The sequence below is a fragment of the Canis lupus genome, chromosome 14 (genome assembly GCF_011100685.1).
Source record: "Canis lupus familiaris isolate Mischka breed German Shepherd chromosome 14, alternate assembly UU_Cfam_GSD_1.0, whole genome shotgun sequence".
Lineage (NCBI taxonomy): Eukaryota > Metazoa > Chordata > Mammalia > Carnivora > Canidae > Canis > Canis lupus.
This window is the reverse complement of record NC_049235.1, coordinates 4,824,721-4,852,499: the sequence shown is the minus strand read 5'-3', so window position 1 is coordinate 4,852,499 and position 27,779 is coordinate 4,824,721. Positions and strand designations below refer to the sequence as shown.

At 49.8% G+C, this 27,779-nt stretch overlaps 1 protein-coding gene across 4 annotated transcripts in view; it reads right to left on the bottom strand.

Annotated features, from left to right (window-relative positions):
- The window catches only part of PLXNA4 (plexin A4), a 427,913-nt gene that overhangs the window by 85,517 nt on the left and 314,617 nt on the right, over positions 1 to 27,779 (bottom strand). For all 4 annotated transcript variants that reach the window (XM_038556478.1, XM_038556477.1, XM_038556480.1 and 1 more), the window contains exons 5-9: positions 20,520 to 20,620; positions 8,356 to 8,479; positions 7,496 to 7,649; positions 6,176 to 6,275; positions 5,234 to 5,348 (exon numbers count right to left, since the gene is read on the bottom strand). In XM_038556478.1, coding sequence (XP_038412406.1) covers positions 5,234 to 5,348; positions 6,176 to 6,275; positions 7,496 to 7,649; positions 8,356 to 8,479; positions 20,520 to 20,620 — 594 coding nt within the window. The remainder of the gene's footprint in view (positions 1 to 5,233; positions 5,349 to 6,175; positions 6,276 to 7,495; positions 7,650 to 8,355; positions 8,480 to 20,519; positions 20,621 to 27,779) is intronic.

Below are 27,779 nucleotides of genomic sequence, written 5' to 3'. Positions count from 1 at the left end.
TCATAATACAGAAAGGAAATACCCATAACCTCAAGGGGGGGTTGGGGTAGCCGAGATTGATGGAAAGTTCAATTGTCTGGAGAAATGGCAGCCCAGGAATGCAATACCTGGAGTGGTGGTGGTGCACGGATTGGAAGTGAGTTCTTTAGCTGGGTTTGGCTTTGTTTTCTCAAAGGAGGTGAAGGGCATGGTGAGAGTGGTTTTGCTCCCTGGGGCTGGGCCCCAGGAATGGCTCCTCTTGCCAGAATCACTGACAAGGTGGCTGACCCCATTTCCCAACTGAGTCGGGTGGTGGGTAAATGCCCTTGGCCTGCCCTGTCTGAGCACCAGGGGCAAGTAGAGGCCCAGGGCCTAGGACCCCACTCACTTTGCCAGCTCTTCATTCTTGGAGAGGACTGAGGATGGGGGCTGGCAGATTTTAGGATACCCATCCCATCTACAGGTTTCTAGCCGGGGTGGTCGGGACTGTTAGAAGAACATTTCTAGCACTGCTTTGGAAATCAAGTAGAATGCATCTTGCCTCTTATGATCCTACATGTGCTCCGTGGAGTAAACGCTGTTTGAACTTCCAGAAGAGAGGGCCTGCAGGAACTTTCTCTTGTGAGCCTGTGCACTGTGGGCCTTCCTAGCAAAGCCCATCTGGCCTGATGCCCAGGGAACAGCTTCAGTAGCTGACTTAGCTTTTCAGTTTAGATGAGACATAACAGTAAAAGAGTCTATGGAGGATAAATTCTTGTCAGTGGATTTGCTTGGAGCACCGTTATTACGTGTGCGGGCCTGATGGGGGCTTGGGTCAAAACCACTGGGGAACCCGAGGTCCTGCCCAGCTGGTAGAGGTGGCCCCAGTTAACAGCTGCCTCCGGGAAAGGCTGTTCCACTGGGATGCAAGCAGTCTCTCCTGACTCTGGGAGAATGGGGCCAAGTGCAGGAAGACTCACCCCATGTCAGCCTTCCTCTCCTTCCTCTCTCTTTTCTTTTAGGTACCCGGGATCTGGCATCTGATCCAAAGACCCAGCCTTTGTTATCACAATGCCATTCATTAGTGAAACAAAATCATTCTTTGTAACTGGAATATAGTTACTACAAACAACATATGTTTATTGGGCATTCTATTTCTGAGAATTGTAATTATGCTAGAGTACTTGCCATTAATATAATAACAACAATGATCGACCACTTCTCTGTTCCAGACCAATAACTTCACCTGAATGTATTCTTTGTTCTGGGAGGAAAAAAAAAACAGAGGTAATCCAACATCCCTGGTGATAGTCAACAAAGCCGGTGTTGAAACTGGAAGACGCAGGGATGAAAGCCTTCCTGGGGATACATGATGGAGCTGGGGCAATGAAGAGCCACCTGGCAGTCTCCCTCTTGACTAACAAAAGGATGCTGTCTGCCTCCCCACACTCAAAGTTGAAAAGAAATGAAAGCCTGGGGATTCCAGAAGAATCTCTGGGCCCAGGGCCCCCTTTCATCCTATGGGGATGGGTCCAGGGAAGCTGCAGGCTCTGAGGCTGAGTGGCAGTCACCCTGGAAGTAGGACAGGGAGACCACAGCCTGGACTTGAGCATTCACCCTCTAAGACCACTTCTTAGGTATGGGCTGCTCCTTGGCACTTTCCAGCTTCTTTCTACTTACAATTCAAGAATATTAGAGGTCATGTAGACCAGCAGTCCCATTTTACCCATCTCTACCTGCAGACTACAGACAGCTCCCACACCCTGAAACGTCTTGCAATGCTCTGCATATGGGAAATGCTCAGGGACTGGGTAATGCAGGATGGAGGGTGACCCGTGCCAAGCTTTGAGTACCGTGCTACGAATAAGTTCTCTTCTTGGCAGGGAGAGGGGACCCTTGTGTCTGGGGGCTTCTATAAAATCACCTTTCAAATGCATAATTTTCTTTGTTTACCCCTTATTCCCACTGCAGGAACCCCTGCCGCAGAAACAAAAAGAGAGAAAACAGAACAACGACATAAAATAAAAAGTCACCTTATTTCCAAGAGCAGCCAGGGGTTTTCTTTAAAGCTCTGAGCACAATGACCTCCTTGTATGACCCCAAATGGCTGGATGAGTCAAGAATCCACAAATATTGATGACTTCTTTTCCTTTTGGTACATTCCCCAGGAAGATGTTGCCACAATGACCATCATGAAGCGGTCAACTCTGGCTTTTCCTCTACATTCATTATACTCAAAATGGCCCTAGATTGAGCTGGGTAAAAGGCAGCCTCCAACACTGCGCCAGAAACACAGGCTTAGAGCTTGCTTTCCTTAGAATAAATAAACATCCAGGCAAAAGAGGAGTGAAAAGTACTTCCATCCTATGATGTGATGAGGGAGGGAGGCATAGCGATTCCAGGGTCCCTGGGAGCTTCTTGCTGTAATGGCCTGCTAGGCTCACCATAACGCAGCTTGGGTGAAATGGAAAGTGTCTGAGGGTGGCCATCATATGGGTTAGCTCAGCACCACCTTCCACTGGCCACGTTTTTCCAGGCCTCTTCCTTTCTTGGGAGCCCCGGCATCAGATCTGAGGTGCTGTGACTCGCTGGCAGCCTCTGCCAGTGTCAGGAGTAGGTGGGCGCTGTGTCTGGCTGGCAACCCAGGCACTCAAAGACATTGTTCTTCTACAGGAATCCCTGAACCACACTGGGAAACACGGTGGGCTCTTGTTTTATTCTCCTCTAGTTTTCTTCCCCCCTCCTTCTGAGTGGCAGATGCAAGCCTCTTTTATGTATTTGAAAGAAAGAGACTTGGGACAAGAGGAGCAAACAAGAAAGAAAAAGCAGAAATTTGAAAACCTCCTTCAAGGTAATTAAATGATTAGGGGCCTTTGAAATCCACCAGATAGCTCAATTGTTTCTACTTTCATCTATTTTATCCTTGGGCCTCTCCACACATGAAACCTGTGCCAGATATGCCAGCCTGGAAAGCCGGAGAGAGGCTGAAAACCTCTTTGCTTCTGCTCCCATCAAGTAACTTGCAGGTTCCTGAACAAAGTAAGAGGTTTCTTCCCGGGCCGCCAGCCCCTGGTCTTCGGGGGTGAAGCAGGCCTTCTCCTGACCGCATGACCCAGGATAAAGGCTCAGGGCTGAGGAGACTGGACAGCCTTTTATCAGGGTTTACATGCCGGGGGTGCGCCCCTTGCTGTCAAACCCACATCTGTCCTACGAGCTTTAGATCCATTTTGTCTTAAAAGAGAACAGAGTCGACACATACATTAGCTTCGCATTTCCTTTTCAAAGCCAACACGCCAATCTCTTTCCTCCTTTTCCCCATAAAGGGACAATCTATGTCTGGGTCTCTTTTATTGATGATGATACACAGCAGCCATTTCTAGCCAAGGATAGGCCTCACTGTAGAGGGAGAGGGCTTTATGTCTAGGGACTTCCACAACATCTTCTTTCTTCTCTTTGTTTCTCTCTTGTGCTTGCTCCTCACATCCCCCCACTCAGTCAGATCATCCTCTCTCCGTGACCCCCTCACCATTCCTTGACTTTACCTCTCAAATCAATTGCTCTGTCCATTCTCTACCTGTAGAACTCCCGCTCAGCCATCAGAGCCTGGGAAGACGAGATTTTGAGCTTGGGTTTTCTCATTGCCAGACAGAGTTCAGTCATGTCCCCTTGGGCTGGCAGGGCCCAATGCAGCAGGCATTGGCGGTGGAACAGACATCACCCTCCCCTCTCAGCCTCAGAGACAAGACAGCTTCCCTCCTGCCATTAAAGGTTTGGCCAAAGTTAGGGTTCTCACAGGGGTAGAAGTCTGGGAGAAGGGACGAGGCACTGTGATGGGTTCTTACCATTCCCTTCCTATTCCCCAAAAAGCTCTTAGGCTTCCTGCATCAAGACCATTCTCTGTTCTCACAGATGTGGGTTTTGCCACATGGTCATGGCACCCATGTGGGTATGGGAAGGGGGCTGAAAGGTGTACCCAAGGCTAGGGAAGGGGGTGAAGATGTTGGAAACTGAGTCCAGTGTTGATGGAGATAGCATGAGTCAGGCTGCAGCTCTGCCCCTGCATTCAGTGGGGTCTAACCAACAATCTCTCTCTCTCTCTCTCTCTCTCTCTCTCTCCATATATATATATATATATATATATATATATATATATATCTTTCTATTCGAAATAACCACATCCCAAAGCAACCACTTTGTTCAGTCCTCCTGGCCTGATGGTTGGAGTCACATAAGCACCATAATGGCTGAACCATAGCAGACCTTTCCAAAGTATTTTTATACCCATTCTCTTTGAGGTCCTTGCCCACAAAGTTACCTCCTAAGAATGGCACCAACGCAGGCATAGAGTATTTCTATTATGATGATGAATAGTGTTCAAGGGTAAGAATAGGGGCGCTTGGGTGGCTCAGTCAGTAGAGCATCTGACTTTTGGTTTTGGCTCAGGTCATGATCTCAGGGTTGTGAGATCGAGTCCCTCATCAGGCTCTGTATTCAGCAGGGCATCTGCTTGAGATTCTCCCTCTCTCTCCCCCTCTGCCCCTCCCACCATGTGCATTCTCTCTCCCAATCTCTCTCAAGAAACAAAAAAATGAAACAAAACAACAACAACAAAGGATAGGAATGAAGATTAGGAGAAAATAAAAGCGCAGCTTCTTAACCATGAAGCCAACTCTCGTGATTCCCAAATGGGACAGTGCTATAGAATCACCATGTACCAAGGCCACCCCCAGAGTTTCTTATCCTGTTGGTCTGAGGGGGAGTGGTTAACTAAGTTCACAGGTGATGCTGATGCCACTGGTCTGGGAGCCACACTTTGAGAACCACTACTCTGGTTGATAAGTTGACTATTCTTTTTTTCTTATTTCTCCCTGTTACTCAACTTGTCCAATTTAATCTCAGATATGCTTGGTGGACAATGCTCCAAGGGACAGCCAAGGAGTCTATACATTGTCTTGCTGTGTACTTATAATTATTTCTATCTCATGCGCACACCCATCTTTTTGCAATTGGTCTATAACTCCCCTGGCACGTGGAGGGTCTTCATGGTTGGAATGATCTGGAATGTACCTTTGCCTGTATCTGAACCTCCAGGACTGACCCAGAGCCCACTGGCCCTAGCACAGAGCTTTGCATGTCTACTGCTTTCATGAAGTGGTCCCTTAAGAGTCAGGGTTGGGGCAGAAAAAGGTGCTGTAGGATTTGCCTGTTTTCTTGAGGGAAGGCCTGCCATGTGTGCGCTCCATGCTCACAAGCAAACAGCACTCAACAGACCTACCTCCGGCACCTTCACTCGGCCTTCCTGGAAGGAGCAAGTCTTGGGGTCATGGGTACAGACGTGGCGGTATTTGCACCAGTGGCATCGGTATGGGCTCTCAACGCAGGATAGGCACCTGGGCACAGAGGAAGAAGAGGCACAAATCATAGGACCTCAGTGAACCCAAAGCCAAGGGCCTAGCAAAATATTTTTTCATAGTAGGAGAAACCACTTTCAAACATTCAGAAAAAGCAGATCTGATGCCAGTCTATCCCTTTTTTACACCAGGTTCTCAGGATGCCCAGAATCTGTGGCCTCCTCCCCCTCACTCAGGTAGGTGAAAACCTTAGTCCTCAAGGGCCCAACCAACCACCTCCAGCTCCACAGGATGGTGCCCTCTTTTGTTGAATTGTGGGGCCATGCTTCAGTCAAACAGGGCCAGGCTACAGCTGGAGCCAGAGTGAGACCCCCAGGCCAGAGCTCACCAGCATGTGCCTTCCTGCCCCACTCTGGCCCTCCACAGCCAGAGTCCTGACCCAGCCCACAGGGGACTGGGGAGAGCTGAGCATTCGGTGCTCGTTGGACCTGCCCCGGCCTGGACACACATGGGGGCTTCTCTCCCTCCTCAGACCCCTCTTCTCACCTGGGGTTCTGGCTGCTCCATTCTTCAAATGAGGAGCACCCTCCTCCTCAACAGATGGTGGGAGCCAAATCGGTTAGACAGATTGATGCCAGAGAAGATGTATGGGCTAGGGATTTGGAGATCCCCACACTACAGGTTCTTACTCTGTTTATCCCAGCCTTCCCATGAACCCTATGGCTACCAGAGGAGGGACCTGTCTCATTCCCCTTCTTACAGGGCCTCTAGATGGTAACTCCTTGCAAACAGTGCTAGCATCCTCTATCTCCAGATGAACCCTGACCCCAGGAACAGGGAGCTGAGCAAGGCTGGGGGCCACTTACGAATTGTGGACACTGCAGTTGTAAAAGACAAAGCTGGTGCTGGCAAAGGTCATGCCCGTCTCCTTTGACTTGAGCTGTAGCTGGACAACATGGTGGTCTCCTGTGGGGTAGAGCCAGCCACAAGTTCAAGGGGGAGGTCAAGACCCGTGTGAGGGTCTTACTAAGAGTAATGCATGCTGGGAAAGGGGAGCCTGCTCCCCCTGGGGTGCTCTCAGCTCTGACAGGACTCTGATTCAGCAGGGCTCAGTCCCAGGACAGCCCCGAGAGTATCTGCAGAGGGTGCTTCTGGTCTATTCCTCCATCCACACTGCGTTCCCAGAACCCACCCTCATGTGCTCACCAGCTTCCCTCCTGTATGCATACTCTGACAGGCTTGCATGCACAGTGCCCATACCAGACTCACAGAATTACACACACATTGATTAGCTACCAGGACAAAGTGTAGACTCTCTGTGACATTGCCATGGGCCATGTGAGAGGTTTTGCATGCATGTGCACGTATGTGGCCACCTAAGTTCATTCCCCATCTTGGTAAGGAGACATCCTGGTCTGACATCCCCTCCTCTGGTGGGCTCAGGGCTCCATTTTGGCAGGTGTCCCTGGAATCCTCAGCTGGCGGAGTCCATGTTTAATTCACAGCCCTGACCCCAGGCCCCCCACTTCCAGCCTTGTTCTGTGCCTTCCCCGAGAGTCTCATTAATCAATCAGCTTGGAACAAATGTGACAAGCCCAAATGGGAGCGCCAACATGGAATCAATCTGCCCAGGCTGGGCCTGTCCCTCACCAGCACTGGGCCTCTGTCCACCCTTGTTCCTCCAAGTGGAGCTGGCCATGAACATGCAGCTTTGGGAAGGCAGGGCAGGCTGGGGATGGCAGGCCATGGCCCGAGATCAGGGACCCATCGGTGCAGGCAGGGTAAGGTAAGCAGAGGAGCTCTGCACCCCCACCCCTGCTCCTGACAAGCTTCCCTTCCCCCATTACCCTCCCCCCCATGCCCAGCCTCTCGTGCTCCAGGACAATCTCTGAACTCAGCCAGCACATTCTGAGGCTGCCCCGGCCTAGCCCTCCCTCCACCCTCTGCAGCTGCTCCTCACCTAGGATGACGCTGACTCCAGGATGCTCACCTGGTTTCAACAGTCATTTCTAAGAGCAGCGAAAGGCACTTCATCCCCTTCCTCTGTATCATACCCACCAAAGCACCCCCTTCCCCTGACTCTCCCCTGCCTGTGTGGTCCCTCTATGCCCCCATGCCTGTCCCGAGCTCTCATCAAGGCAGGAGGAAGGACATGCCACCCAGCTTTGCCTCCGGGGACCGCTCACCGTTCTCTGTGATTATCCGGGGCACCTCCTTGGCTGCTGGGGAGTAGCACTGGATCTGATTGCCTACCACCAGCCCATCCATCTCTGACAGGTCCTCAAAGGTGCAGTTGACGCCGGCTGACAGCTCCGGGACATTGTATGTCTCCAGGACCAGCTGTGAGCAGCCCCGCAGAGGCGAGAGAGAAGAAGAGCGTGAAATGGGGAAGGGGAGTGTGCATAGGAAAGGAAGATAGAGGGAGAGCAAGCGAGCAGAGAGAAAGAAAACAGGAGGCATTATTAACATAGAGAAGAAGACAGCCAACTGATCACAAGGCCCAGAGGCAAGGTGGTGGGGAGTGAAGAGACAGACACGGAGGAACCTTCACTGCATGTGAATGGATTTGGCTCCAGGAAATGGGAATGCTTAGGGGATTTGTCTGTAGAAAGAGAGGTGGGTAGGACTGAGATATTGCTGGTCAAGCTCCTCTCCCATTGTCCCCATGTTTGGAAAAATGGCAAACCAACCACCAAGTGCCCAGGGCATGAACATGGGAGCCATCCTGCCCCTTTCTCCCTCTGCACATACATCCTTCCCATCTTACAGACAGAAATAAAGTTCCCAATACCCTCCCTCTCTCGGTCACCCTTTCGGTCATTTTTGGTATCACATATTTGCTTGTTTTTCTACCCATTATGCAGAGAGCCTCTGCCCCAATAGTCCTGTGCATGCTCCCCTCTTCCACCTCCAGGGACACATTGTTCAAAGCTGCTCTCGAGCAGCTATGCTGGTCAGGCGTGGCCCACTTCTCCAGAGGGGCACTGGGGGGCTTTGGTGGGGAGAGGGTTGTCATGTCCCTGGGCCCAGATCCCACTGCCCTTACCAGGACATTGTACTGGGACACAGAGATGTTGCTGGGATGGACGGTCAGCCGGACGCACTGCTTCATCTCAGAGGCAAACCTGCGGGGCTCTCTGGACCGCTCACAGCGCTCCTTTCGGGTGCACCTGGGAGGGACAGACCGACCAGTGACTCCGGAGAAGGCCACTTGCTCCAGTGAGGGGCTGGTACGGGGGTCAGGCACTGCCCGTGGCTCCCAGGATGTGTCCAAACTCAATGTGTCCAGGACTGACCTTCCTGGCCCCTTCCTCCCTCCTGCTCCTCCCACCCCATGCCGGATTTTGAAAAAGATGGCAATCCCAATCACTTGTTGCCCAATGCAGACACTTAAGATCACCCGAAAGACCCCTGACATACTCCTCATGCACATAAAGGATTGCAAAGCCCTGCTCTCCTACCTCCCCACCCATTCTCAGCCCTGCGACTCTCCTCCCCTCCTAGGCAAGCCGAGACTTGTTCTCGCTGTATATACAATACACTCTTGCCTTGGTCAGCCAGTTCTGCTCTCTGGACCACCCTCTCTCCACATTTCCCCTGTCCAATTTCTACCTGCTCTTCCAGACATGCTTCAACTATGATGCATCTGCAGTCTCTCACCACCACCCTTCGGAGCATCTGGGGTTTCTTCTAGTCTAGAACTTCTTCGATTATATGATTACTATTGGGTTACATGCAGCCCTCTCCTACAAAGTGTGAACTCAAAAGAAGAAACTAAGCCTGACTTATTCTGGAATCTCCTGTATACCTCGTAGCCAGTAGACAGAAGGCAAATGTTAGGTGGCCGGGAAGGCAGGGAAGGAAGGATCACAGGATCATAGTATAGTAGTAGTTCAAAGCGAGCTCCGGAGCCAGCTTGCCTCGGATGGGAATCTCAGTTTCCTGGCGCACGGTAACTGCCAGAGAAGGTCTCTATTATTGCTCAGCATCCTATGTCATTCGAAGTTTACCAGGGTCACAGGTGGCCCACATCCAGGGTGACCTGAGGTCTTACAGTCCTGACCGATGAGGCTGCTGAAACATGCACGTAAAAATCACAGCCCTTCATCCAGATGTGCACGTCACACATGGGGAAGGGACTGAAGCTGTCTGCCGAGGCCAGGGCATCCTGCCTTCCACTGACAGTTCACTGCCCACACCTATCTGAGCTTCAGGGAGCAGTGTTTTGATCCAAGTCGGATAAGCCACGGGCACAGGGACCTTCGCTGAGCTGCCATCATTTGGAAACTGTGGTCTCCTGATTCTATTGTGGGGTAAGGAGGAGCAGGGTTCTCAGAGGGACAAGTTTGGAGGAGCTGGGATGGCAGGGAGGTCATTCCTCAGGGGCTGATCTGTTTTGGTTAAGAGTCTAGAGGAAGGAGGATGTCAGGAGCTGACGCAAGACAGGCAGGGGTACCAGGCAAGGGGTTTAATAGGAACCAGAACAGCCAGGGAGGTCTTGTGGAGGACGCACAGGGCGGAGGGGTGGGTGGGTGGGGGGGATACTGGGGAGGGAGAAGACCGCTGAAGGGTGGGGCTGAGGATGAGGGAAGAGAGGCTCCAGGACACCCCAGGCCACTCTTGGGGTGACTCAATGCAGAGAACACCGCAGGGAAAGAAGGCATCTTTGGCTTTGGTGAGAAGAACAGCCTAATGGTGGAGAGGTGGCGGAGGGGTCAGAAGTCACCGAAAGTGTGGACTAAAGGAAGAAGAGGAGATACAGGGACAAAAATGGTGGCTACAGAGTAAGTTGGATGTGGAACAAGAAAGTAGAACATAATTCTGAGTAATCCCATAGTGGCTGCTAGTCACCGAGCGCTTCTAGGCACCTCAGTTAGAGGCTTATTGTTTATGTCACAGTCTCTCAACAATGTCACGAGGCAGGTACCATTTAAAAACCATTCTGTAGACCAGGAAACTGCAAGAAGCGTGGATAAATAATTAGCTCAAGGTCACCAGCCAATCAGGGAGAACCAGTATTTGAAAACAGATGAATTCTGGAGCCTCTGCTCTTGACCACCGTGGTGTCAAGACCATCCTTCCGAATCTTCGAGACTGAGATGTGAAGGATGGACCCCCGTGCTGCACTCTAAAGCCATTTCTCCACCATCTTGATGTTCTCTTTCTGTTGCTTGAGACGATTTCAAAATTTCCCTTCAAGCTTTGTCTTTAGGCGAATGGCTACTTTTGCCTGCCACTAGGATGTGCTTTGGATATGATTTCAGTTTGTGAATTCTCCAGGATCCTTCTAGGAATCCCGAGAGCGAAGGGTCAGACATGGATTGGTCACCTCCCTGGCACTCCCTGGCTGCTTTAGCAGACCATGGCAACAAGGGCATCTGCCTAAAAGTCTTGGAAGTTAATTTACCAGGCTAGCTCCTCTGTGAGGACTTCATTACCTCCAGCCATTAAGCTAATGTTATGGACTTTTCTAGGGTATCTGCACTGACATCGCTATTAATAGGGTTATTACTCCCATTAACAGCAGACCCAGAGAGCTGGTACAGGCTTAAATTATTCACTGACTCCCCAACTTTGAAGTCCTTATTTCCAAGAGCAATCAGTAGGTCTGAAAAATGTCTTTGATTAAATTATGAAGGGAGAAAAATGAACCCGTGTCCAGGCCAAGCATCACCTGGAGTTGCTAACTAGAGATAACAGACGAAGAAGAGAGGACTCCACCCTCTCTTGCAGATGTACAAAGGTACTCAGCTGTGGGATCTCAAGACAAGGTCTACCTGCATGGATTGCTGCTTCCAAAGCTCATGTGACTGCATCCTGCCATGGCTCCCCAAATTTGAGAGCCCCCAAACCAAATACTTGTCATCCCTTTCCCCCCAGATTTAAGTCTTACCAAGGAAGCCACCGTAGCTTACAATTTTAAACATCTCACCTAACTGTGTAATCTTGGGCAAATTACTTAACCTCTCGGTGCCTCCATTTTCTCTTCTGCAAAATGGGGACAGAATTGAATTTACCAAATAGGGCTATTATGGGAGAATTAAGTTAGGTTATGCAAGTAAAGTATTTAGAGCAGGGCATAGCTCATAGGAGACAAGCCCTCCATGAATGCCCACCAGTATTAGGATCCCACCCCTGCTCTGCCTTCCTCATGCAAGCCTTCCAAAATATAGCTGGCACAAAAGCACAGATTTTTTCAGACTGGCCCACGGGGCAAATCAGAGACAAAAAGACAGAGATGGCTCTAGCAATTTTCTTCCTAATGAGGATGGGGAGCCCCAGAGGCCAGGACAGAGGAAAGAGGGCAAGAGTGGTCTGGCTTGCTTGGAGCTCTGCTTTCTTACTAGCTGTCAAAGGGTATTGACTACTCAGCTCTCTTAGTGGAAAGTCAAGTTTAAGGTCAGTGTCAGGGATGTTTTGACATTTCTACTATCCCTCAGGGCCCATGAGGGTGGAGGCTGGAGGCTGCAAATGTCCAAAAGCACAGGCAACTGACCTTAGATGTGATAGGATAATGGAGGGGGAAGGACGGATCCCTTCTGAGTTCTTACAGGGTCCGCCAGGGTAATGACCTCCTACTCTTCTAGGGCTGTGATTTCTCATTAGCCCAGGCAAGAGCTGGCAAATGTGCAAAGGACTCATGCAATGACTTTTGGGGGCGGCGCAGGTGGTGGCTTAGATGTTTCCTTCAACAGGGCCCTGGGTCCTTCCTATAGCATTTCCTTTAACTCCACTGTGGGAAATTGAGGAAGGTCCTGCTTCAATCCATTTGCCAGGCAGGTCTCAAAAAGTGCACATCAGGCGACAGAGTCTTCAGGCAGTGGCCCAAACAGCACCCTCACGGCCCCCCAACAATGCAGGCCTGCGGGTGGCCAGCGGGAGGTAGACCCTGCGCAGACAAGCTCGGGCCCCCAGAACTGGAGTCCGGCCCTGCTCACCTTCTCTACAACCCTTCCTCATCCCTCTTGCTCTGCAGCTGGGCCCTCCAGCCCCAGTTCAGAGGTGTCGAAAAGACCATGGGGACAGAGGCCTGGCCCCTGGAGGGGTTATTATTCAAGCCAGTGGTTCCAATGAGATTATCCTCTCTAATGAAGCAGCCACCTCCGCCCTCCCCTAAGCTTGAACTTTCGCTGCTGGAGAATTCCCAGCCAAGTGGAAAATTGGAAAAGAGAGGAACGGAGAAAGGAAGAGGGTGAGGGAGAGGGAAGAGGTGGTGATTAATTTCTTTAAAAATTAATTCCTAAGGACAGTGATAGAAATATTAACATCTAAGGGCCGCCAACTGGGCGAGCAAATTTCAATTTGGAACTGGGGCTCTGAGTGGGGTCTGGGTGAACCTCCAGGCTGGAGGTGGGGTGGGGCATGCTGGTCCTTCCCAGGCCCTCCAGCAGGGTCCCCCAGCCTTGGATACCAGCACATGTCCTGACTTCTCCCCACTGCTGACCCTCCTTCTCGCCCATCCTTAATGTCTCACGTTGGCCATGGCCTGGGCTGAGGGGCACCATCGTGGGGAGCTGTGGTTAGAACACCAGGAGATTGGAAAAAATTGGAAGTGGGGGTAGGGTTCCCCAAATGGCTTATTCTAACAGGGGCTCGTTGGTTGGTCACTGTGTCCCCATCCGGGAACCCTGGTGAGGGAAGAGACTGGGTTTGCCCATCCTGTTAGCCTTGCCCTCTTCAGGAAAGCCCAGGGAAATGGGCAGGCACAGCTGCGCAGCCTGGAGGAGGGTGAGCTAGATGGTGAAGGGAACCCTTCTAGGCAGATGCGTGTGCAAGAAGTTTCTTACGTGAAGAGCGTGGACCAGCCGTGCCCCACAGTGTTGTGATTCTAGACCCAGTGACTGACACCACAGTCTCCACCTAAGTACTGAGGCTGTTCCTGGAAAAACCAAATGTAAACCACTGACTCCACTATAGTTTCCCTTTGGCCACCAGCTGGTGAAATGGCCCTTTGTCATCTCTAAAGCTCCAAAGCCAACCTGAGCAGCAGATATGGGCTTCCCTCATGGGTCCCAGCTGCTGAAGCAGGAGGAAGGGCGGAATAGGACTGAATAGAACCAGCAGGAGCAGGAGTCCGGAGGAGACCTGAGAACCTCTGAGGGCTTGGCTTGCACAGCAACCACGTGGGCCTAGCTCACTACCGTCACGTCAGGCCCACAGCCTGACTCCCAGGGGGTGCCAGGTGGGACTCTCGCCTTGCCTTCCTTTGGCCCCCTCCTCAAACAGATGATATCCCGAACACCAACCTCAGGTGGTGGTAAAAGGGACCTGGGGTGGGGGTGGAGGTTTCCCTGTTGCTGAGAAGAGAATTACATTTAGCAGTTGCCCAAGGGAAGGGGAAGTGGGGACTGCTTCTCTCCTCTCTCTGCCAGTAGGTAGCACTGTTCAGACCTCTTATTTCTGTTAAGGGTTGAGGAAAGGCTAGGAAAGAGGAGGTGGAGAGAAGAGCCGGGTTGGAGGGAGGAGGAGGGACAGAGGGCAGGAGATGGAGAGAGAGACAGCGCTCACATGGACCCCAGGCTTTCCTAATTCCTATGAGCTGATGACAGTGTTGACTTAATATCCTTCAGTCCTGAAAGCATGTGCTCTACACATGCGTGTGGGGAGGAGGGGGAGGCAGGAGTTAAGAGGGGAAAACAAGCTTCCTTAATCCCATGCTGTCTATCAGCTGAGCCACAGATGGAAAAACTCGACTGCACCAGTATCCAGTCTGGGATTCATCCCTCGGGACCGGGGGCTGATAACTTCTTGGCAAAGACTCAGGGAAGACCAGAGCGTAGACTGCAAAGTTTGCTGGGCAGAGGGATTTTACCAATTCCCCAGGAGTGTGTGGGCATTCTGCAAACGGCCCTCGGAGAGATCACTGCCTTGGCAGGTTGGTAGTAAGCAGTCCTTCGACACAGCTTAAAAATAAAATAGAACCAGGCTATGGGAGAGGCGAAGAAGCAGCAAGGAAGGACTTGCATTTTTGGAATCTGTTCGTGCTTCATTAAGGGGATGCTCAGCCGTGGCTATGGGACAGACTTTGCACCTTCCCAGGGGCCGGGGCCGACTAAGGCACGCTGCCCCCGTGGTGCGGCTGGTTGGAGTCGCCCGAGGCAGGGAGACTTCCCAGCAGTGGGTGCTTCCAGCCGCCCAGCCACAGCCTGCCAGTCCTGGAAGGGGGGACAGTGAGAGGCTAGGCCATGGAGGAGGCCCTGGGGTCTGGCCCAAGGCCTCAGCTCCTACAGTCACTGCCATCAGGGTGACCTCCGGGGACCGTGAAGGTGCTTCATGTGCGTCTTTCCCTTCCTCTTCAAGTGTGGCGGCAGGGTGGCTTTTCCATTGCCGCTCTCAGCTGAGGAAACTGAGCCCAGGCTGGCTCGGTGCACAGACAGCTTCCTAGCTGCAACCTCCCCCTTCCGCTCTGGATGGCAGTCTCTCCCTCTCCTTCCCTTCACTCTCTACATCTTGGCAGAAACCATACAAAAGAGAAAAGGGGTGGATACTGCACAGTACCCTGTGCCAAGCACCCAGGGGTGGGCATTCTCCCAACAGAAGAAATCTGTAAGGAGGAGGGGTCACCACGGGGCAAGGGGGAGACTTTATAAAAGCTGATCTTATCTTTCCCCTGTTGATGTCTTGGGTTACATGAGCCTCCCGGGAGTGACGCTGACCAATCTTCTTCAGAAAGGTAACGTCTGGGGACAATCCATGTGGCTGGGCCTGCCGTGGGATCCTGTTACCTGCTGAGACGGAGATGGGCTTCTTGGCCTGGGCCTGGTGGCGGGAAGATGGAGAGGGGCCTTGGGACGTGCCAAGCATGCTGGTTGGAGGGCATGTTCCAGGCCCAGGACAGGCAAAGGTGGGCTGTCAGAACAGGTAGGCTCGGACCCAAGGTGAATGCCCCGGGGAACATGGGCTCAAGATTCAGGCACAAATAAAAACCCAGCCTGTTGAAATCACTGTTGCCACTGGAAACAAGCAAGCCCGCAGGCTGGGTCAAGGACCGCACGAGGGGACAATGGGGTGATGCTCTGTGTGACTGGGCTGGCAGGCCCGTCCCTTGAGACAACAGGAGGGACGTTTCAATTACACGAGCATTTCTTAAGCCTGTTCAGTCTGCACCCCACCTGTGCCCTTGCTGGTAGAAAGGACCCTTTCAGCTACCTGAGCCACCTGTTCGAAGGGGCCCTGCTCTTAAACTATGCACTCGCTCTCTCTCCTGCTCCTCCGCCTCTCTCCCCCTGTTTCTCTCACTCTCTCCCTCCCTCTCTCTGTCTCACACACGCACAGAGCCTCTGCTGGCCTCTTCCCACAAAGCTCTCAGCCTCCTACTCCCTAGAAACATGGAAAAGTTGGCAAAAGTGACAGAAAAAGGACATACCTTAACACTCAAAGGAGCCCTCCTTTGAGTCCTGCTGCTCTCAAGAGAGTCCTGCTGCTCTCTTGCCCTGGTTTTCCTGAGGGTCAGGCTCGCAACACTTAGCACAGGTGTTTGCCCATCATGGGGACTTACCAAATGTGCCGATTCTGGCACAGTCTGCAACCCCTGCTCCCTGCCCCCTCCCCGGATGAGGGTCCTGGTTCTCAGGAAGCGTCAGGGCTGATGCAGTCCCCTTGTATCCCCTGAGCTTCGCCCAGTGCCTGGCACTGAGGGAGCAAGGCCAGAGTGAAAAGGTGTACAGATAAGACCTATGGGGGCACAGCACTCCCACATGCAATAAAGCCCCTGCATTTTCCACCATGCTCCGTTCTCAGCAAACAGAGGTGCCCCCAGGGGGAGTATCTGCAGGTTCCCTCTGGTCCTCCTCCACCTTCTGCACTACCTATGCCTGCCTCAGCCTTTTCTAGCCATGTCCTCATGCATCTCTCCCAACCATGAATGTCTGGCTGGCAACTATTTAAAATGAAAGGGAGAAAATTAGAATAGAATAGAATAGAATAGAATAGAATAGAATAGAATAGAAAAATAAAATAAAGTAAAATAAAATAAAATGAAGAGTGTATTAGAAAAAGCGGTGTCTGGCTTTGACCTGAACTTAAGTGACTAGGGAAGAAAGGCCCACCGGAAAGAATGGGAAGGAACATGAGAGAACCTTCTGGATGAAGAATGTTTTGTATATCTTTTTATATTAAATATTTTATTTATTTATTTTAGAGAGGAAGAGAGAAAGTGAGCACGTGAGCAGTGGGGGTGGGGGGGGAGGTGGTGAGAGGGAGAGAGAAAGAGAGAAGCAGGCTCCTGCCTGAGCGTGGAGCCTGATGCTATGTGATGTGGGGCTTGATCCCATGACCCTGAGATCACGATCTGAGCCGAAATCAAGAGTCAACTGCTTAACTGACTGAGCCAGCCTGGCGTCCCAGATATTTTGTAGATATTGGTGGGAGTGTGGATTACCTGGGCCTTCCAAATTGTTCAAAGTGTACACTTAAGACCTGCTTATCTCACTTTCTCTATATTAAGCATTATATTCTGATTTACAGCATCTTAGAAGATCCAGGGACCTTCTCTTCTTCATTTAGCCATGGGGGCCAACGATTCTCCTTAGTCCTTAACTCTGGGAGGCAACATCAGGGTGGGCAGGCAGTCTCGACATAGGGTGCTCAGGAGCTATATCCTCCCCCGGCGGGGGTGGGGGGGGTGAGATTTATCAGACACATTTGCATAGACCCCAGCACCAGGAGGCTCAAACTTTCAGAAACTACCACCTTGGCCTGGGGGTGTGCCTTGGACTTTTACAACATCATTTATCATCTGATTTTATCCACTTGCCACTGGCACAGAGAGGTATTGTGTTTCCTCTTTATAAACGAAGATGCCAAGTTTCTGATGTACAGAGTTACGATCCTCCTAAGTTGTGGATTCCATATTTGCAAATTCACCGTACTTGCTAACATTTATTTAAAATCCCCAACTGGAGGGGCACCTGGTGGCTCAGTGGTTGAGCGTCTGCCTTCAGCTCAGGGTGTGATCCCGGGGTCCTGGGATTGAGTCTCACATCCAGCTCCCCACAGGGAGCCTGCTTCTCCCTCTGCCCGTGTCTCTGCCTCTCTCTCTGGGTCTCTCATGAATAAATAAATAAAATCTTAAAAAAAATAAAATGGAATCCACAACTGGATACTTATGGCCCTTTTGTGGTCATTTCTGGACATGAGCAGAGTGGAGAAAGATGTGAGTGGCCACATCCACACATCCCTATCAGAGGTTGAACGAGGTTGAGGATACTCTGCTTTCTTGTTTCAGTTCACACTTTAAACAAAGGTCCTTTCCATGGCCTATTGAGTGCCGTGTTTTTTGCATTTTCATGCATTTTGTTGGTGATGACACTGTTTAAAATGCCCCCCAGGTATTGTGCTGAAGTGCTGTCTAGTGTTCTTAAGCATGAGAAGAACATGTTGTGCCTTATGGAGAAAATGCATGTGCTAGGTCAACTTTGTTCAGGCACGAGTTCTAGTGCTGTTGGCCTTGAGTTCAATGTTTAAAAAGAAACCAATTTATATTAAATAAGGTGTCTTTAAACAGAGACACACGTAAGACACAGCTATGTATTAAGTTGTTGACAGACATGCTATGACCAGAGGCTCGTAGGAACCCACCCTGGAACCATCCTAGGAGTGGTGGTTCTGTATTCTCAGATTCGGTGTTTGTGGTGACTTACGCAACAGAGTGACCTTGAGTAATGGGAATTGCCTGTACTTGTCCAAACCCCATAGCACATTTACAAAGAGTGAGAAGTAGATTCCAGTGATTTCCATCCCAGCCAACCTGCTAGGTCCCTCGCGGCTCTCCCACGCCTGTTCCCGCTGTGGCATCTTGGGGAAGGAAGAGCTGCCAGCAGCAGTAGCTCAGTGCTGAGCAACTCGATAAGGGCTGTACCAACATGACACGCGCAAAGAAGACAGGCAAACGCCAACGTGAGATGTGATGCCAGGTTAACAGAGGTGAGGAGACTCCAGCAGGAGCATCTACCACCCAGAGGAAGGCAGTTTGAGGCTGGGATCCCGCGGGAAGGGAAGGATGAAGGATGCAGCTTCAACAGAGCCATCTAGACAATTGGTGGGGGTGACCAAAGTCAAGAGAGGCAGGGCACCCACACCCAGGAGCTCTTGGTCCTTCCCCGACTGTGTGGTGATTCCTGATTTCATTCTCTGACAACGCGACGAGGCAGCAAGACAGGCATCACTGTCTCCAATTCGCAGATGAATTGGGCTGCCCCAGATTTACAGCCGGGCCATGTAAAATTTGGACTTGGTGGGAGATGCCCGAAGTGGGTGCCCCTGGTTGTTTTCTTTAGGCCACACTGAGGCAGAGTGCTGGCTTCTCACTGCAGGCTGATGGGCTCCTTCACCAACTACCTACACTTCTCTTTGGCCCCAATCCACCCCTATTTTCAGGTATTATGTCCCAGTCCACTTGATAGGAGGCAGGTATCATGTTACTGAAGGAGAAACTGAGGCCACACAGGAAATAATTCTGGGTCCCCCCTTCCTTTTTGCTGTTTAACTCAGCTCTAGGGACAGGTTGTAGGGTTACTCACAGCTCCCCTGCTTCCTTTGCAGAGCCTAGGGGGTCCTTCCTCCACACAGGGTTTAGTGCCATGTGGGTCAGTGTCACCAGGCAGGACCAAGGCTGGCATGGAGACCTGTCTCTGGGTGCCACAGACATGATATGTCCGAGAGGGGCCAGCTTTCCTGATTGCCCTTGACGGACGCTAAGTGTGGGTACCCCACGCCAGGATCTGCTGAGCTACCCTTGGCTAAGGCAAAAGCCAGCTGGCCTAGGCCCCCGAGGAAACGAGGGATCTGGAGCATGACCCCTTCCTGAGAGGCCCCAAGGGCAGAGGAAAAAGGAAATGACTTCCCTTCTACCTTTCAAAGTACCACCCAGGCAACTCCTCTGCACCCATCAGAGCTGCTTTGAATTCTGAACCCAATCTCTCCCATGCTGTGAGGCTGGCTGCTCTTGGGCTCTACTGCTCCATGTCACCATACAGATGTTTGCATACATTCCCATCCCCCTAGTTTCCAGTCATCCTCCCTTATGTGAGTCAACGGGTCTCAATTTTTCCCACCATAATACATCTGAGGGATTTCAAAGAGCTCAAGGTCTCATGATGCATGAGCCTGTCCCCAGGGACGGGAGGGTGACTGTGCCCTTGGGAGAGGATGCACTAGAATTTAAGAGGACATTTCTCACTTTCAGAAGCATCCCTGGTATGGGGGCAAGGTCCTGCCCCCACCTTCTCACACTTGAGAATGACTGGAAGATGTCCTTGGTCACATCCAGTTCAGGCTGGATGTGACCAGCCTTTTTTTAGTAAGAAAGCCTTCTCCCTAATGTGCAACATGGGGTCTGACTGATAGCATCTCAGTTTCAAGTGTTGACCAGAAGCTTGGGGTTCTAGCAACAATAGTTTAACTGGCAGCAAATTCCCTCTGCGTGGGGCCCAGCTGTTGTTGGCTTCTCCAGTCAGCAATGCCAAGGGTCTTTGGATCCCCAACGAAGAGCACATTTCTGGGTGGGTTGTCTGTACCCTGCACTGCAGCCCTCAGATCACTACTCTGATTTATCTCCACCCTATGCCATTTGCTTCTTCCCTCTTCTCGAGAATACAGTGGAACCCGTGCAGAGAGGTGCAGAGGGAGAGTGCCCAGCCCTTGAGACAGGGACTTTGGATCTAGAAAGCCCAGGCGCAGGGTCCTCTGACAGCCAGAGGGGGGTCCTTGGGGACTGCACACTCGAAATGTACACCTCAAATACCAGAAGATTCTGGGGAGATATTGAAGAAGGTCTTATGTGGATGTCATATCACTAAATGGAGAGTCCATATCTCGCACATGATCTAGTGGCCCACGTGAGACTTGACAACAAAGGCCAGTGCCTTTTCCTGGCGTTCAGTCCCAGAGCCTCACTCTGCAGCCAAGTCAGAGTCAGGAATGTTTGGGATAATCTCCCTCCTGCCCTCCAGGGTGTAATTACCCATGTGATTCCAAGTCCCAATTCATCATCATTCCCAGGCTGACATTTCCACATATCTCTTATGGGAATCTGGCAATTTAACGTGAAGTCAGAACCAAAGAAGGGGATAGGATTGGCAACTGGTACAAAGAAGGAAGCATAAGAAAAGGCAGGGAGAGAAGAGAGATCAGAGGGAAGGAGAGTGGTGACAGAGGAGGGGAAATAGGGAGGAAGTGCGAGGCAGGAGGAAGCTACCCAGCAGTACTCACGTGTTGTGGAGCACACACCAGCCGCAGTGGGGATCGCCCGAGCCCAGGCACTCGCTGCAGCTCCGATACTGACTGCAGGACTCCACAGGGACTCTGGTGAGCTGGGACAGAAAGACAAGAGAGGGGTGATCAGGATTTTGCACAACTCCCTGTAGTTCCCCAGGAAGAGATGCTATTCCATCAGATAAATCACCTGAATCAGTGTAGGAACGTGAAGAGGCCCAGAGCTCCAGGCTGGAAGAGACCTTGAGGGGATATTGGAGCGGGTGGCCACCTGAGCATCCGGGGGAGACACCACCTGTTACCTTCTTAGCACTCTCCCTGCATAACCTCCTTACAGCTCATATTAAATTGTTTTTTTTTCATATTAAATTGTTATAGAAGATATTTATACAGTGTGAGTTGACGCTTTCCCACCATCACAACCCCCCAATACTCTACAAACATCCAATCCATCACCTGCTTACTTCTTAAAAATGGAATGAACCCAAATATTTATTTTCTCCATTCTTGTTTTCCTCTCCTTCCTCTCTTTCTTTCTTTCTTTCTTTCTTTCTTTCTTTCTTTCTTTCTTTCTTTCTTTCTTTCTTTCTTTCTTCTTTCTTTCTTTCTTTTTCTTTCTTTCTTTCTTTTTTTCTTTCTTTTCTTTCTCTATAAGGTGTACTGTCTTCTTCTGGGTTCATCTCTTTTACTCTTTTTTGTTTCATTGGTATGATCTGTGTGGTTCCTGAGAGCATGTAAGTAAGCCAAGTCCAAGACCCTTCTCTTTCTCATTCTCCACACTTTTGAACTCATTTGGTAGCTGTTAACCTACCTGCTCTCTTTCTCATGCTGTTGGCCAAATGGCTCTCAAGGTTTTTCACTCTGGTGCTTTCGTAGAACAGCTGTTGCTAGCTACTTCTCCTCCTGCCCACACCCTTTTCATGACTAGAGGCTCCCTCTCCCACCCCAAAGCCCTGTACTCGCTTTCGCCAGCCGCTTGTTCATGTAAAATGTTCCACGTGACATTTCTGCTTAGCCCAAGTGCTTCCATCGCCTGCATGCTCTGCAAGATCTTTTGCATTTCTTTGTTCCCCAACGTAGCTTCGTGCCCGGATGTCTTTTTACGTGACTTCTCAGGGCCCAGTACATAAGAGGTACTTAATCACGATACCCAGGATCAAATGGAATTTTAATTTTCTTTCAATAGCCTTGGTCTTTATTGTCTATTTTGCCAGTTTCATCTTTATGAAAAGTTTTTTTTTGTTGTTGTTGTTTTTTGAATCATCCTTTTTCTATTTGGGACACTGTTTTATCTCAGCAGAAGACTTCTTACCTAATCTTTCAGCTTGCACTAAGAGAATTTGATGTGACTGTCCTTTTTAATTTTTTGCCGTCAGACAACAGGCGCCGAGAAGCACAGATCACATCGACCTGGCTGAGCCTCTGTGCTTCCTGAGCAAATGCACAGGCTGTGTCCCCGCCACCCACCCCCCCACTTACGCCCACCCCTCCTGCTGCTGCAGGGGGCATCTGCCTCTGAAAAATTATGTACACTTGGCAGGGGCTATTTGTAACTCATGCACAGGCGAACTGGCACCAGGGTCTGCTCAATTAGTCTCGAAACCATCTTTTGGAATTAATTAATAATTAATTCTAAACCCCATATGATCTCTTTTCCCTTTCTACCTTCATTTTCTTATTCCCTTTACATATCTTTTGGTTTGGGTTTTGTACCTCAAGTGCACACGGAGCCTTCTTAATGACTACACTGCAGTGTTCCTTCTTCCCAGCTACCTGTTGGCCTCCCGCTCCCATCTTAGAGTTTTGTCCTTGGCCTCTGTGACCCTCTCTCCACATTCTTGGATATCTTTTTGCACTTGTGGTATTTCATCTTTCCTGTTACTACTGCTCATGTAATCTGCATGGGCTATGCCTCAGCTCTGCCTACATGTGACTTTCCCATTTTTGCAATTAATTCTGACAATCCGTTGTGTACAAATTACCCTGCTGGCTCTATGCACAGCCAGGAACTTACCCTATTCCTACTGCCTCTTTAATTTCTCTTCCTACCCCCTAAGTGGGCACAGACATGCTGGTCATGTAAGTATATAAACCCTGGTTCCCAGCCCAAAATACCTGGGCTCCCAGGAATTCGTGAGGGGTAATAAGGTCCACAAGCTATTTTCAATATTTCCAAAAGCCTAATGGAAATTGGATGGTGGCTGTTTTCTTTCTTATATGCATACTTGGTGATGTATGTCCTATATTAAAAATAGGAAATATATTATTACTTAATAAATGCAGTTTATTTAGCAGGCAAAAATCTTTGAAAACATGATGCCTAGAGGGGAAAAAAAGTAATAAAAGAGACCATAGATGGTGGAAGTCGGTAACACAAGTACATAATAATGTTTTCATATGTTCCAGCTGCTTGTCTAGCACTCCATATTTTGCACGAGCTTGAGGAGAAAATCATGGCTTGTTCAATCAAAAGCATTTTCTTGGTCTAAACTTAATTAATATCCTCCCCAGTTTCTCCCATTGACATGTTCTATAATGTGTCTTGGATGGATGTGCCATGGGGCTCTGGGGTGTGCCCGCTGCTTGGCGAACCTGATGTTCAAAAGGCTTTGCATTCAGATTTCTAAAAATATCTCGCAACTGGTGATTAAACAGTGCCAATACCCAGAATCATAAAAATCTTTCCTCTCCCGATTTTAAGTGAGCGTGATTTTAGTTTGGTTGGAAGGAGTATAAGAGTACTGGACCCCGCAGAGCTGGGTTCCAATCCTGGCTCCATCGTTTACCATGTTTACCAGCAATGATGTTCTGAGTCTCATTTTCCCTCGACTTTAAACATAGGGACAAAATCCCCCTGCCCACCCCCATTCACGGAGCTCCCCACAGCACAGGTGATCTGGTACGTGTGAAGCTGCTTTGGAAACGCACGAGCACATTGCAAGCAACGGTTATTACTGTCATCTTTGCCGTTCATCCCCCATTCTTCGTCGCACGGACAGTTACCTCTCCGCCACATCACAGGATCCTGCTCCGGCAGCCTGCCCGCCCCACGGAACTCCACCAGGAGTGTAACAGGCCGGGAGGAACTTTTCTTCTTTAGCACCTTGATCATACCGTTTCCTCCTTGAACTGCGATGTCTGCCCCTAAAACCAGTCATTGCTTCATCTCTGAGATGAAACTCTGGGGTAGCCCAGCTTCCTGGATTTATTCAGCGCTTTTACCAGGTACTCTAACAGGCCTGTCTTTTTCTCTGTTTTTCATCTAGATGGATCCCTGTGGGACAGGAGCAGAAGTCCTTCCTAGGCAGTTATTATGAGACCCAGCTTTCTCTCAACCTTTTCTTATAGGATCTTTCTCTCTATGCGTGCAGTCATTTTTTTTTTTATTATTACTCTTCTGAGCTTGATCTAGTTTTTTTTTTCCCATTCTTTTTAAAGGGTGGATGCTAAAAACTGAGGAGCCCATAGGACTCTGACAGACCAAATAAAAAGGTTACTATTAACTGAGAGGCAAGTGCCACCCCTCTTATCTCTCTAGGACTTTCTTGAAGTCCCATTTTCAGGCAGTATTCCCCAGAATGGCCAATCCCTCTGGGACTCTACATCTCCCAATCTATAGCACTGCTTTGCCTCACTCTCCCACCCATGGGTAATCTTGGAAAGCATCAGAAATTTTTCTGACATTTTAAGCCACTTCCAAAAACCAGACTGACTTCATCACTTATCTTGGTACAATTCTCTGCCCTAACGGCTCTGGGTACCTTCCATACTTTGCTAGTAAGCTGCGCAGATGCCTAGGTAGCTTCTGAGCAACCATGGCACTGTGATCCTTTTCCCCCAAACCTCCAGATTCTCCATCCACACCTTATGCCACACAAAGCTGCCTCTCCCTTCCCCCATCACCAGTTCCTTCTCTGACCCTGGAACACAAACCACTCCAGATGCAGAGCCACACGATTAATTAAAACCACCCCACGCTGATTAAAGTCTTAAGCTACAGTGCCAGGCATGCTAATTAACTGCGTGAGGGAATTCAGACCACAGGAAGAGGTGAGAAAAGGAAGTCATGGAGGGGGCTTCTGCTTGGAGAACGAATCAGATGGTGATGTGACCCAAGCCATCCTAGTGATGGATGGCCTCAGACACCACAGAAGATTGAAGTTTGTCCCCTGGCCACTGGACTCCAGGAGATGTGTTGATTGATGTGTCTGCAACTGCTCCCTCACTGCATCTAAAGACAGAAGCCCCACCACCTCTCAGAACCTCTGTGCGTGCCTATGCAGAGCTGGGAGGGAAGTGGGGTTCCTTGGGAGGATGGGTTTGGACATGGCTGCAGAGTTGTCTCAGCACATTCCACTGGATTTGTGCTAAGTCCTATTGGACAGCGTCATAGTTCCTCAAAAACATAGAGTTATCATATGATCTAGTCATTCTCCTTCCAGGTACACACCAGAAAAAAACTGGAAGCAGTGGCTCGAACAGATATTTATAGACCAATATTTGGACTAACACTATTCACAATAGCCAAAAGGTGGAAAGCGGCCCAAAGCAACCCAAACCCAAAGCAAACCAACAAATGGATGGACATACAGAATGTGGTATGGACAGTCATCTCTCTCCTCCATCCCTCATCTGCGGTTTTGCTTTCTCTGGTTTCAGTTACTGCAGTCCAGAGGCAGATGATCCCCATTTTCTGACATGTGATCAGAAGTCAACAGCAGCCTCACGCTAGGTCACAGCGCCTATGTCATTCACCCCACATCCTCTCATCACGTAGGCATCTTATCATCTCATATCATCACAACAAGAAGTACGGTAAATGAGATATTTTGAGAGGGAAACAGACCATATTCACATAACTTTTATTACAGTATATTATTATGATTGTCCTATTTTATTATTAGTTATGGTTGTTAATCTCTTACTGTGCCTAATTACAAAGTTTATCACAGCTTTGTATTTATACGTAGGAAAAAGCATAGTCTATGCAGGGTTTGGTATTATCCATGGTTTCACATCTCCACCGAGGGGGCTCGGAACGTATCTCCTGTGGATAAGGAGGGATGATTGTAATATTCAGCCTTTCAGAAAAAGGGAATTCTGACACATGCTACAACATGGATGAGCCTTGAAAACATTATGTTAAGTGAGATAAGCCAGACACAAAAAGACAAATGTTTCTGGTGTTAGACTAATAAATTCATGTTTATAAAATATTCTGAGATCCTTGGGTGAAAAGATAGGCATTGTTACTCTTTTCAATTTAATTTCAAATGGACGAAAGGGCTTTGAATACATATCTCTTATCATGTGCTCTGATGTAACTGGGTCTGTCATTCTCAGGCTCTGGGTCTCTATTTCTTGATTTGGAAAAATAATGTCACAGCTTTGTTCCACCCAGAACCCTTCTTCACACCCTGCCCCTCTTCCAAGAGCATGAGGGAGGGTCTCGGAATTTAAATAGGTCTTATGAGGTCAAATACTCTCTGATTTTTATAAGATTCTCCAGTTATTGCTTAGCCTCTGGTTTGGCTCTCATTCTCAGTTATGACCAGGAAGCACCTGTGTGCTGGTATCTATCCCCTACCTCTATTCCTAAACCCATTACCTTCCTGGGACTCACGTTGGTTTTCTTTACCTTTTTACTTCCAAAGTAAACTTCTCCAAATCATAGTTTTGTCTGGTTTTTAAATATTGTAGATAGAAGCATCTTCTCATTCCCTTACCTGCCCGGCCCCATGAATAAGTTTGTGAATGTACAAACAATGGCTGGGGATCAAAAGACCAGGTGACCAAGAGAGTGGAGGAGCTCATGACCTTGAATGCATGACCTTGACTTTTCTTTTCTTTTTTTTTAATTTCAATTTATTTATTCATTCAGCCTTATTCATGAGAGACCGAGAGGGAGAGAGAGAGAGAGAAAGAGAGAGAGAGAGAGAGGCAGAGACACAGGCAGAGGGAGAAGCAGGCTCCCCTCGGGGACCCCGATGCTAGACTCCATCCCAGGACCCAAGGATCACGCCCTGAGCCAAAGGCAGACCCTCAACCACTGAGCCACCCAGGCGCCCCATGACCTTGACTTTTACAAGCTTCTGCACTCTGATCGCCAAGAGCCCACGGCCTAGAGGGCCTGGGGCCTGGGTGTGCTCATGACAGTTCAGGGAATCTTCTTGAGTCCTGGTCCCCAACTGTCTAGACTCTGCTTGGTTTCTCTGATATTTTGGAAGATGCTTTCTTCTGGCAGTAGAGTCCCACTCCGCCTGTTGCTGTTAGCATCCCAAAGGGTGCCTGCTGCTCTGCTGATTACATTCAGAAATGTTCCATAGATACAACATACAGTCTCTGTGAGTGCTTCTCATTTGTTCAAGCATTTGACATTCTGGTCGAAATGTGAGTTATTACTCTGTCTCTCCTCTTATAATTGGATGCTAATGCTGCAGTGGCTATGCTGAGCTTGATGGTGGGGGTTAATTTAAATGTCCAATGGCTTCTTAAGTACCCAATTTCCTTCAAAATTGTCAAAAAAAGGGGGAAAAAAGATGCAAGAAGACCCATTAGGGAACTCTGAGGGGCTGCTGTGGAGCTGTCAAGATGTGCAGATCCTGCATCGGCCCCCGGTGCTGTCCTATCCATCCCCGTCCTGTCCTCCTGTGTCTGAGCAAAGAAAGTCGAGCTGGGAAAAGTCAGTCCTTTTCCAGAAAATTAGTAACTCAGCAATACATATGGATCTCAGCATCATGGTCTTGGGGTGCCCCTCCAAACCTCTCCAGGGGCCTTTCTTTCCTTTGGTGGCCTCTGGTTGCCTTTGTAGGCCTCATCACTGCTGACTTGGGGCCATGCAAGGGTTGCATGGAGCCTTTGTCTCTGGGATGACCTCTGAGCCCCCCACTGCCAGGGCTTGAACTTGTGATGGCTGAGCATTGGTTCAGGAAGCATGTTTATTTCAGGTCATTCCAGGTCCTGGCACATAGTCACCCACGTCCTCTTTGCTCAGAGGTGGCAGGTAGGTCTGACCGTGCAGGTTGGCAAGAGAGGCCAAGGCCAGGAGGCTGGTCACAGCTGTGGGTGTCAGGAGTCCCAACTCTTGACTCCTGCATCTTGAGGTAACCTCCTCCATCCCCATGCCCACCCCTATCTGGCCTCATGCTGGATGGAGAGGTGGAGTGTACTTCTAGCCCCTTGACTTGGACTTGGCCTACTTGATTTGGTCAATGGGATAAGAAGCACAAGCCAAAGGCCTCTGTGGTCAGCCTTGCC